We start from the raw sequence: 13186 nt of genomic DNA on the forward strand, positions 1-13186 counted from the left end.
ACTATTAAGAAAGCAATCCAGAAGATTAGCACATGTGCAACAACCACCAGGAATGGTAACCTTCCAAACTGGGTATAGGAGGCCTAACCAGAGGACCTTGGACACCTGAACCCGACCACTAGGACAAAGATCATGATGGTAATGAATATCAGGGGAATGAATAGTAGAGGCACATAATCAGAAGAAGACAAGAAGACAAGCAACAAGGCACTGTCTGATGGAAAACTATGCACCATGACATTTGTCAGGTTTTACAAGCATACAGAGAAATATGATACAGTCAGTGGTAAGCTGGCATGACTTTACAAACTCAGGGACAGATTTGCTTTAATAATATGCGCTATCAGACACATCTGCTAATAACAAAAAATCATATTTAAGCACATGCATGACTAGGCATCTGGTCAGGCGCACAAACAATAACAGGGATGCATCACTAAAAAAGAAAGTTCCCTTCATTATGGTATCAAAGTGCTATGGCAGAGCCACACTGACACAAACACCACCTCATTCTAAACACTGGCAAGAAGATTCTCACTACTGCACTCAGGTGCCGTATATTGCTGGATACAACAGGGTTATGTGTGGCAGACCACGGTGCCAATATGCATAACAAATACTACCTACCAAATGGTGTGCCATGGGGAGACATCTTGGGAACTGAATACAAGGCTGTAGGGCTGCCATTCACAACTTGCAAAGGTATTCCACTTCTGGCTGAGAATGGTGTTGAAATCCATGGCCATCATCATGCGAATGTGTGCTACATCTGACTACCATACTGTCCATGTCACGAGTCAAAGGTAGCATATTTCAATGCAGCTAGACTGCACTGGTATATACAGATAGTCCATGTGTGGTCATGCATGCAGTTGGGCATCTTCCCCACAAAATATGTTCCCTGCAGTGCCTTTCACCTCTGTCTTCATAATGACCATAACACAATATGGGCCCGGTAATTCTAGCATATGACCCCATGATCCACCATTAAAGATGATCACTGGACTGCAGCAGCAGCATACAGACAGCAATATATCACTCATCCTCATCCCATGCATGTAACAGGTCATATAGATATCAATGATATCCTCACATCCTACTTTCCTAGCCACTACTGTATCCTTCCCTGTTACTGATGAGTTATGTTCTCTTGTAGATGACGAGCTATGGTTATCTCTGTTCCCAGACTTCTCCAGAGTAGAAAAAATGCTCCCTGTAAACTCCCACTGGAGACCTGTGCCTACTAACCTACATGAGCTAGAATGTCAAGCTGTTATGTTGTCATTAGTGGTGGGCCTTGATGTACTTGATCATCAGAAAAGTGTTCTGTGCATCTGGTGTCTGCAATGTGTGCATCATTACAGACAACCCAACTGGTAACAAGACGCACAAAACCACGTGGCCACCTCTATGCAAATGGGAATTTCAACAGTGAGAAAAACTGTCTGACATGAGCACTACCAACAGATACGCAACAGTAATTTCAGAACTTTCAAGGCACCGAAGAATAGGATAGAAGATAGGCTTACTGTATTACTCCAAATGCTTTTAAGTACAGCAAACTACTGACAGACAAAGCATACAGCAAAACCTTTGACAACTATGGACATTAAGCTACAGTAAAACTTCTAGCTAAGGAGGGGATAAATTTGCAGCCAACAGGGACATTTTATGTGTGAAGTTAAGGAAATGCAAGACACTAAGAATGCAGGAGCATATGCATGTACACTTTAAAAAGATAAAGGTAGAGAAGTGTGTGGCAAACTTCCAGGATATATACGACTAGAGAGTATAATATGGCATATAGATATTAGTGTAGTAGAAAAAAATGAAAGAGGAGCAATTGTGAAGACAAGAGATATGCTTAAAAGTCAGTAATAAAAACACTGCTAGAAAACTGCTATCAAAAGCCATGCATTATAGCATAATGAATATAAAAATGAATGTAAAGAGGGGAAAAAACATTGACAAATATGTCATGTAGAAACAGTAACACAAAAGTACACTACTAATCCTCCACAATTAGCACCTCAGCTATCCAGGACGTCAGCTATGCTCACATTGTTTACAGTGCAGTGAAGGTTATAAATTTTCGGCCACAAAACATCCTTAGCAAAATCATCTTGCTTGACAACTGCAGCAGAGAGAAAAAAAAATCGGACAACTGTCTGAAACCCAAAAAGAACAGATCCTTACTTCTGCAGTTATTAAAGAGTTATGAAACCAGAAAGAATACTATTTCCATTGTGCCATAATCAGATCTTTAATAGCATTGTGACTGTTCACACAGGAAACGATACTAAGCAAGCAGCCACAAGGACCATAACATGCCAAGCCATATACACCTTTAAGTAGACATACTTAAGTCTGTTCCTCCCTACAAAATGTTAGCACAAAAACAGATACACAACACACAGTGAATGATAATCTGGGTCAAGTATGCAAGAAAGGCGCAATATTAATCGAAAACTTAGTTTCCAGTGCAAACTGTAATGCGCTAACAGCATGCAAGTATACATCAGCTAAAAAAGTGCGAGAAAGTAAATGTGTGCATCAAACTTAAAAGTCTGTGCTCAGAGTAAAACAAACTTTTGGAAAAAAGCAAATAAAACATATACTGGCTATTTCTCATGACAAAAGGAGTGGAATCATTCACAATTAGAACAAAACTGCAGCTATAACTTGCATCAGACTACAGAAAGTGAAAAAATGCAGGAAAAAGAGAAAAAAACTGAAATGTGATAATAACCTAATGGTAAAGTCAATGGCTTTGTTGGGAATCGAGCTTTATCAGTTTTTATCATTCTGCAGCTATAATACAGAAACTATGCAAAATCAGTACAATTTGTAGCACTTCATTAAACTATAAGAAATTGTTTGCAACACAGACCTCTTGATACAATTAAACATGTCAAAATTATTGCTTCAAGAACATCTCAAAGCAGCACTGTACACCAAGGAACTGTATTATTGATTTTCTTGTTCATATACAGCAAACTCAAAACCATTTTATGGAAGCAAAGTCCAACAGGGATGATCTAAGACACATTTGAGCACTTTCTCAGTCTGTACCACCATGTTATTAGCCTGGTGTTGGTAGATGAGAAAAAACAGATGCAGCTCCTAAATGTTTTTCCCATGCATTAGTCCCCTCACATTATCTGTGGTATGATCCCATTTATTCTCATTAGGGGTAATATATAATTATCAACAATGGGATGGGTAAGGTCCATCTATAACCAAATGAGAAACTGGCTAGGCTTAAAATGGTTTGCAAGGGCAACTAGCCTAGTACTTACCTGTGAAAGTATGAACCTAAAACAACTCTTAGTTACAGGCAGTGAGAGAAGGACATATGAACTGCAATATGCAAATATGTTTAACCCTTAAAGGCTGCTGTTTATTAGAGTTCAAATAGCAAATTACAGCTCTTCAGATTGTCGGATTTCAGTTGGCTTGTGTCACTCTGACAAAACAGATGTGGTCAGAGGACATATTTCTTTATGCATACATGAGTAACGGTTCAGTACTTACGGCTGAAAAGGAATAAAGTGCTGTTTGTCCTCATCATCCACCTTTCCTTTAAGGATGTCAGTAACATCCATTACTAGATTAAAAAGAAAAAAAGGCATATGTCAATGTCTGATTCACAGTGAACAGCAGATGCAAGCAGCTACTATACAGTTTAAGATCACGTGTCAAATAAATGCATACAACCTGCATAGAAATTATGTAAATTGTTGGACATTTCTGAGAAATCTAAGAGGCATGTTTTTTCACTATTTGAGATGAAGACTGAAACTACCATAAAGTAGTCTCTGATTTACTTCTACTCCACTTGTTTCATAAAACCAAATGTAAATCTGTTTTTTTTTTATAGGCACGGGCATTGGGATGGAAGGCATCCAGACTAAACTCATCATATAAATGTACACAAGTCAGTCAAAAAGTCACACTTGGAGTTTTATAGAATCAACTGAAAAGACTGTAATCTTGCAGATGGACACAATGTTTCTTCACTATTCTCAGTTAAAACAACTCTTGACAATGACAGATTCCAAATAAACCAGAGCAGAAGACAAAAGTCAATCAAATCCATCAGCTGCATTACTAAGAACAAAAGAAACTACACTTCTGTGTCAAAAGTCAAAATGGTGAAGAGAAATAACATTTTTGTAATATCACAGCTTGAATGCTCCTAGAAGGGACAGATTTACAGTTCAGAACAAAAGGTACTCTCTTCTTTCTGCTGACAGTATGGTATTACCAGCAGAGTTCTGATTCAGAAAAGCCTTTGGGGTAACACTGAAAATGTAAGACACTAACTTCTATTACCATAACCTCAAGTGTTTACTTTGTAGTAAACTCACGTAGAAATCTGTAGACAGCAATCCAGAACAGGAAAATCTAGGTGCAACAAACATCACTGTTTATCTTGATGTTTCATGCATGGCTCAGCAATTACATAAAATTGATTTAACAGTGTCGGACATGCTGCATAATGACGGGTTACTACTAGCTGACATCAGCACAGCTGTGAATGGAATGCAAAAGTGAGAGCATAATAAATGTAAAGAAGAGATGGAAGGCGGGAAGCATAAATGTTGGTTAAATAAAAATATATTGAATGAGACAAAGGAAACCAAAATGTTCAGGCCATGGAGTGATACAAATATAGCAAAAATTAGTTTAAGCATATAGTGTCTAGAAGAAAAACATGAAAGCTCTGATTTTAATTTACAATTCATCCACTGAACTGGGAACTGAGTTATTTTTAGCTATGAGAGAAAATGAAATATCCAACCCATCACTGTCACAAACATTTGATAGTCTCGTAGAAGTTAGTTTTGTTTCCTGCTTCCTTTGTGGTTTTTTGGACAGTGAGCAGCAGCAGCTGCATTCTTAAGGCACTGCCAATTTTGGTTCAAGGAAATGTCTGCATCTGGTCTGCAGCCCTGAGCATGACAGCTATCTGGGCTCTCAATATAGCCCAAAAAACATGGGGAAGTCAATTACGCATACTTAAAAAAGAAGAAACAACTAAAAGAGAAATTACTGCAACAGATGACTGCAGTTCTCCATTGGAGATGCTAAGTTTTATGTTGTAATTAAACGATGAAACACGGATGTTAACTTGTTGAATTTGATATTATAAATATGCAGGAAATTCATTTAGATGAAGTTAATTAAACAATACAGGTGCCAAAAGATGATTCCTGGGATTCAGAAATGGTGCAGATGTGATCACATATGTTTACTATATGCGTACAATGAAACCCATTTCTCATTAACAAATGAATGTGTGTAGGTAGGCAGGAGTGCACCAACAGCTCATTAAATACCCCTCTCATGATTGCAGCAGAGACCACAGGAAAAGAGGGTGATAGCAGTATGGAGCAGCTTCAGGGAAATACAAGCACCAGCAGTGCTTGCTGGTCATGCATGCATAGTGGTGAAGATCCATACGACCATGTGAGCATGGCAGTGATAAGAAAGAGAAGTTACGTGGCAGCCTTATTGGGCAACAATGCTTTTGTTCATCTGTTTTTCTTTTACCAAATTTAAGGCAGGAAATGAGAAGATAGGAAAATGGTGAAAAGGCAAAGGCATAAATGAGATGGAACATAAGGTAAAAAATGAGGGGATTGACAGAATGGAGATGGAGGGTCAGGTTCCCATTTTATTTACAGAAAGAGAAGGTAAGTTGAGGAAGGTGGTGCAGGAAGTAACTGGAAGAGAACAGAAGAGTGCTAGGGTATACAGCAGGGGCACAAAAACGTAGAAGACAAGACTTAACAATGGAGGTGCAGATACAGTGAGGGAAGGAGGTATCAGACATAGGAAAGACTGTTGATGGTGAGACTGTATTACAGTCATGACAGGAGAGACACAAAAGGGAGGGGGAATCACTGTGAAGGGGACAGGATGGGGTACACACCTGCACTCCTTGCCAGTCACAACCCAGATGACAGTGGCAGTTGGGGACACTTGTCTGTGGTGTTGGTGCCACCAATGCTGGTGTAACACGCTTTATGAATTTTGGCAAAATGTTATCAGACTGTGGAAAACCAGAACTCCTGGCTATGGAAAGAATATAAGCTTACATGCACAATGCTCTATTCACTGGACATGTTGCTCTCTGTTAAGATAAGACTGTGCATGGCAGGTACAACTTGGGCCAGCTCTTTTCAAAATAATTTTTGAACACAGCCAGTCTCAACTTTTGAGGGGGTTACGTACCAGGATGGTATATCTGGAGGGCTATGGTTTAGGTTGCTGCTATTTATTGAAGAAAACATTCTTTCCATTTGACAGATTTATTACACTCGTACATACGTTGTCTGTTCAGACAGGAAGAAAACTGAAACTTCTTAAAGGAAGTATTTTGTCATGACCTGTCATGCTCAATCAATTGTAAAACTGCATTTATAAAACAGATCACATAATGATGGGAGACTATTCAAAAGATGCCAGTTAATACTGAAAGTGGCTTGATTAACATTATCACAATTTTTCTATAATTCTCACCTGAGAAAAGCTTGTTTCATTAGAATGACGCACAGCAGAACCATTATGATAATGACCAACTGTATAGTACAGTTGTGTACACCTACGCGAGTGTATTCACTGCTGCAGTCATCACCTGTGGGGTTATCCCTGCTGTGGGGGCCCTCGGCTGGCATTAATATCATAGTCAAAGTTTTTCTGCGTCAGCTGCTGTTGATTACTACCTGACATCAGGTCGTCAGTGCTATAAAGGAAGGCAGCCAACGCCATTAAATCAGTTCTTCTTGCCCTAACCAGTCAGAGGCCCAAGTAAATATGGTAAAGTGGTTCTGGTGGCTAAAAGCCACCGTTAGAAACTTATGTCTCCCTAAAGAAAGAAGATACAAGGGGTAAGGAGGGTGGGAAACCAGGACTGCAACAGTGAATACACTCGAACATCTACATTTATGGTAAGTGTACACAACTGTAGTATGTTCTTCATGTTTCACTGTTGCAGTCATCACCTTTGGGAGGATACCCAAAGCTGAAGACGGGTGGCAGGATTAGTAAGAGACCTAGGAATGGGTCAGCATGCCCTGCCCTAGCCTTAGAAAATAGAAGTAGGTGGTAATGCTTGGTAAAGGTATGGACAGAAGTTCAGGTGGCAGCTTCCAGGATGTCCCTGGTGGGAACTCCTCTGAGGAATGCTGAGAAAGCGGAGGCATCCCTAGTAGAATGGGTTCGAACAGACTTGGGGGGGGGGGGTTCCATGCAAATTGTAGCAGAAATGGACACAGTGAGATATCCATTTGGAAATTGTTTGTTTGGAAATGGGCTTCCCCCCTCTGCCCCTGGGGCAACGCTGACAAGTAGTTGGGTCTGTTTTCCTGAAGGGTTTAGTACGGTCCAGATAGTATCTGAGCTGTCTGTGCATGTCTAGTGAGTGCAGAATTCTTTTCCCATTGTTTTGAGGGTTAGGAAAGAAGGTGGGTAGATTTATGGCCTGGTTCAGAGTTAAATTATATACCACCTTGGGCGTAAAGGAGAGATTAGTCCTCAGGGAGACCCTATCTGCACTGAAGATGATGAAGGGCTCAATGGCCATCAGTGCCTGAAGTTCTGAAACCCTTCTGGCTGAGGTGATAGCCAGGAGAAAAGCAGTCTTCCAGGAGAGGCATCTTAGTTCTGCTGAAGCAGCAGGTTCAAAGGGTGGTAAAGTTAGTTTTTCCAAAACATAATTCAGGTCCCAGGCTGGACTGGGTGGCCTTCTGGGAGGATTGATATTAGAAGCCTCTATGAGGAACTGTTTAATCACAGGGTGGGAGAACAGTGGCTGCTCTGTATCAAAATGAGCTGAAATGGCTGAGGCTTGGATTTTAATAAAGGAGAAGGAAAGGCGACTATTAAGTAGCTCCGCTAGGTAGTCCAGGATAAGAGGGATGGAAGCTTGGGAGGTATTGTCCCCTCTGGAATAGCTCCAGGAGCAGAATCTTTTCCATTTTCCTGCGTAAGATTTTCTGGTGCTGGGCCTTCAGGCCTCTGTGATAATTGTCTACGACCCGTTTGCTTAACAGAGGCCTCTTGTTTGCCTTTAGCGTATTAGCCATGCTGATAGTTTGAGAGTCTGCAAGTCTGGGTGCAGCATCCCCCCCCCACCTCCCAGAGTAAAGAGGTCTGAGATCAAGGCGAAGCTGCCTGGGAGGCTTTAAGGTCAGGATGCTCAGTAAGGGGTACCAATGTTGTCTGGGCCAATATGGAGTAATGAGGATGGCCTTTGGTCTCTCCTCCCTTGTTTTGACCAGTACCTTGAGTATAAGAGGCAAAGGAGGGAATTCATACACAAAGAGGGTGTTCCAGGGGAAGGTCAAGTCATCCACCTTCCAACGCTAGGTGGTAATACTACCTGGTACAGAATTTTTTCAGCTGGCTGCGATGCGAAGCAAAGAGATCTACCTCCAGAGTCCCCATGCCTGAGTGATTTGTAAAAAGATTATTCTGTGGAGCTGCTATTCATGGGTGTCCAGTATGTTTCTGTTTAACTGGTCTGCCAGGGTGTTGTTCATCCCTGGTAGGTATTGGGCTATCAGGTGTAGTCCCACAGAAGAGGCTGCCAGCCAGAGGTTCATGTCCAGAATGCACAGAGGGTAAGATTGGGTCCCCTCCTGTTGGTTGATGTAGCACATCACTGTGTTGTTGTCTGTTTTAATAAGTAGAACCCCTAGCTTGAGATGAGGTTTGAAGGATGTCCGAGCCTTTTGTACTGCCATCATTTCCTTCTGGTTGATGTGTATGGGAAGGTGCTGGGCATCCCAAAGACCTTGGGTGCAACCTGCCTTCTGGGTGAGCACCCCAAGCTATGTCTGAGGCATCGGTGGCAATGGTTTGCCCAGTTGGGCGGAGGGTGAAGGGAAGACCCTTGTTCTGGGCACAGGCCCCAGCCCACCAGAGAAATTTGGCCCTTATACAGGGGATCAGAGGTAGAGAGGTCTCTAAAGGTTGTGTGTGCTTACACCAAAGGTTCTTTAGGTACCAATGAGGTTCTCATGTGAAGCCTGGCCAGAGGAATTAGAAGGATGCAAGATGCCATGTACCCCAAGACTTGCAGGAACTTCCTCACAGTGAGGTAACTTCTGGAAGCCAGCTGGGTGAAATAGAGAGGCAGGAAAACTCTGTTTTTCTGTGGCTAGGAAGGCCATTTGGGATGCTGTGTCCAGCAGTGCTCCCAAGAAAATGATCTTCCTGGAGAGTGTTTACCTTGATTTCTTCTCATTGATGGTGCACCCTAAAGAGGATTTTGACAAAGAGGAGGTCCTTGAAGAGCATTTCTTTGCAATCTGCCTGAATGAGGCAGTCATCCAGATAAGGGGAAATTTGCATATTTTTCTGTCTGCAAAAGGCTATGGCTGGGGCTAAGCTTTTGGTGAATACCCTGGGAGCAGTAGATAAGCCAAATGCAGCACAGAGAACTGAAAGTGGTGTGAGACTGCTCTGAAGTAAAGGAATGTCCCTGCTCCAATCCCGACTGAGCTCAGCATTTTTATTACTCTCTCCAGTCTGCTACTGTGTAATGTTTCCGCCCTGCTCTAACTTAGACTGACTTCATCAGCCCCCTTTGGACCCTCACTTTTTTTCTCAAATTTCTGTCTCCCTCCTTCTAACCATCTTTTTTTCTGTCTCTTGCTTTTGCTGACCTCCTATAATCCTGCTGCCTTTGCATTTCATCACTATCCTGTTTCCCTACCTCTCCTTTTTCCAACTGTACACTCCTAACCATACTAAGTCCATTATACTTGTACCAAACTGATAATATACTTTTCCACTCTCTCTCTACCTTATTTTCTGCCTTTTCCTTATCTTTAACTACATAATTACCTGTTAAAATTCCAACCTGCTCTTTTAACACTTTTAATAACAGATTTCTTGCTTTTCCTAATACCTAATTTGTTATCATGACTACTGACTAATGATATTTTTCAACTTGACTAATGATATTTTTTAACTTTTACTTTGTTTTTTTATATTGAGCTTATCTCCTTAGCCCTTAACTGAACTTTGTTTCTCATCTACTCTGACTAGTCCAGGATAACTGTATATTCATTTGTATTTTACCTCATTACATTATGTTAGTGTTAATTTAGTAATGTTTTTCGTAAACTGTATTGTCTTATTCTGAGTGTGGAGTTTTTTCTCCCGGCCTCTGCTGAAAATGGACATGTATCCAGCCAGACAAATGTAAAATAAATAAATAAATAAATAAATTTCCTGCAGGATTCCCTAATGGGGATGTGGACGTATGCATCTTTTAGATCTAGGGTAACTAACTAGGCATTTTTTGTCAGCATAGGCAGCAGCTACTGCAAAGTTAGCATTTTGAATTTGGGGACTACCAGGAAGGTGTTCAGAATGGACAGATCCAGGATGGGGCATCAAGTACCCTCCTTTCTGGGAACAAGGAATAGTCTGGAATAAAAGCCTTTGTCTGTTTGATCTGAGGGGACAGATTCTACTGCCCCTTGGGATATGAGAGTTTGGACTTGTTTCAATGCCTCTGCCCACTGATTTGGAGGCAAGTCTGGGTACCCTCTTGGAATTGGGAATTTGGTGAAGTAGAATTTGTATCCCTGAGAAATGATCTTTAAGACTCATTGGTCCTTTGTTACAGAAAGACAATTTTCTTTGCAGAGGGAGAGCCTTCCTCCTAGTTTTAGATGAGTGAAAAGAGGCCAGAGGGGGACAGGGAGTCATTGAGAGTTTTTTGCCATATAGAGATAGCTTTGAACTCCCTGCCTTTGGAGTGGAAGTGGTCCACTGTTTGGTTCTCTGCTGTCCCTGGGATACGGGTCTGGGTGGTCTGTCTGTGCGGGGCTTACCTTGCCCGTGTCTGCTAGGTGCAGGAAAGGACCAGTGTTTTGAGAGAAAATTCCTGCTGAACCTAGGAGGTTGTACCCGAAGGAAATCTTCTACTGTTTGCATAGAGTTTGCTTTGTCTTCCATCTTTTTAAGTACCTCTTCTGCTTTTACTCCAAACAAGCAGTCCTTATCCAAGGGTGCATCAAGTAATTTAGATTTAACATCATCAGGGAGAGGTTGTTCCTTCTACCACACGTCTTTTAATGACAGATCCTGACACTGCTGCCCTGCTTGAGGCTTTGAGTGTTTAGCCACTTGACAAGTAGACAGCAGTAGATCTGCTAACTCTTTCGAATTGGCACTGTCAGGAAAGGTTGAAATCTTTTGCTTTAATAGTTCCAAAGTGTGTTGTTGATATTTTACCATGTGGAACTGGCAGTTGAGTGCTCTTACAGCTAAAGTTGCAGAGGTGTTTACTTTTTTACCCCATCTGTCCAGAGCTTTGGAGTCCTTGTCAGAAGGAGTAGGATTCTTTGCAGAACTAGGCTTAGCTCCTTTTGGTCCCTGTGTAATGTCCAGGTCTGCAACAGAATTTCTGTACAGGTATTTGTGAGAATCTGGCACTCTAATACCAGTCAGGTTTTCTGGGAGGGCATCAGGAGTTAAGCTACATTCATGGAAGAAGACATCAACCACCTCTAGGATTGGAAGGATGGCCAAGGGTCTTGTGCTGGGACAGGTCTAAAAACTCTTAGTCTTTTCTTAGACTGAAGGGAAGTCCTAGGGTTTCTAGTGGAAATGTTCCATGAGGGTGTGAAGGGTTTCCCCAAAGGAAAAATCTTCTGGTGGGGAGGCAGGAGGAATGGATTCCTCTGCATCTGAATCCTCATAAGCAGTAAGAGGTTGTTGTTCCTCTTCAAAATCTGAATAATCAGACTCCTCAGAATCTTGTTTTGTCAGTATTTCAGGGGAAGGTTCTCTTTTCCTTTTAGAAGGTGATGCCTGATTAACCCTGATAAGGGTGATAAGATCATCCGCCGTTTTAAGCATTTGAGCTTGGGGTGGCGGAGCAGGAATAAAATGGTGGCTAGAGGTAGATTTCCTAGGAGTGGCCTTGCCTCTAGGCCTAAGAGTATCCATCGGTCTGAGAGTAGCGGTAGTCGGAAGAGAAGACGTCAGTTTTTGTCTAGATTTGGTAGTGCGAAAAGCCTCCTCGGAAGCCGGTGCCTGCAGTGCAGCTCTGGACCCAACCAAGGCAGAGACAACCAAAGGCTTGAAAGACTAAAAATATTTGTGCAGCACTCCGGGCTCTAAAAGGGTCTCAGTAGAGGCATGTGAAGGTATCAAATCAGGCATCAGCCACTGTAAAGGTGCCTCACTGAATTTCAGAGAACTGACAACCTGCTTAACAGTAGAGACGTCAGAAGTCTTAGCCTTGTGTCGTCTGTCTATCTTTATCCTTACGTTTTTTCAGAGTATTTACAAATTGTTGGCTGACAGACGCTATTTCGGAATGTGAAGATGGAAGATTAAAATACCTGGCTACAAAAAGAGCTCTACGATGTTAAAGAGGGCACAGAACCGACAATGGGGGAAGTCATGGTCTGAGCCTAAGCAAGTGATAGTATGAATGGAAGTCTCAGTGTGATATTTGCTTTCCACAGGCGAGACAATTGTTAACATTTTTGGACATCAGTTAGTGCAAGAAAAAAGGATCCCCAATGGGGTACTTAGCTTTAGACATTTTCAGCTGTAATTCAAGCTCTGGTAGCGACCGACCGGCAGAGTTGCAAACTGCTTCTGCTACGGGCTCCAGAGCAAGAAAGAGTAATGTAATGGCATTGGCTCCCTTCCTTTATAGCACTGATGACCTGACATCAGGCAGCAAGCAACCGCAGCCGACGCAGAAAAACATTGACTCTGTTATTCGGGCCAGCAGAGGGTTAAACACAGCAGGGATAACCTGACAGGTGATGACTGCAACAGTGAAACACGAAGAACATCTACCTGTTTTGCAAAGAGCATCTCCCTGTATTGCAAAACAGTTGATGATTGAAGATTAAGACACTAATACAAATCAGTCATCCACAGTTCCTTCCCACTACTGTCAGTTTTGGTAGGCAAATGTACTAAAAAAGACCATGCAACTGCACAGAGTCCTGTGCAGATGAGACTACGAGTCTGATCCAGTCTACACTGACTTCACCTAAAGAGAAAGTAGAAAGTTTCTGATTTTCACAATCTGTGGTTGTGTGTCTGACATATTAATGTGTTGTTTGGAAAGACTGTACATCTCCCTGTCTTATAGGCATGTGGTCACCAGACAGATTTTCATTGCAACAAGGAGCTA

The 13186-nt window shown here is 41.9% G+C and overlaps 1 protein-coding gene across 1 annotated transcript in view; it reads right to left on the reverse strand.

Moving 5' to 3' along the window:
- The window catches only part of DOCK1 (dedicator of cytokinesis 1), a gene marked incomplete in the record, with an annotated part of 4741214 nt that overhangs the window by 3954985 nt on the left and 773043 nt on the right, over positions 1 to 13186 (reverse strand). Inside the window, 1 exon segment of the mRNA XM_044056178.1 lies at positions 3535 to 3607. Within this exon segment, the coding sequence (XP_043912113.1) occupies positions 3535 to 3607 (73 nt within the window).

The sequence above is a fragment of the Protopterus annectens genome, chromosome 14.part0 (assembly GCF_019279795.1).
Source record: "Protopterus annectens isolate FY-2018-M chromosome 14.part0, PAN1.0, whole genome shotgun sequence".
In the NCBI taxonomy this organism is placed as follows: domain Eukaryota; kingdom Metazoa; phylum Chordata; order Ceratodontiformes; family Protopteridae; genus Protopterus; species Protopterus annectens.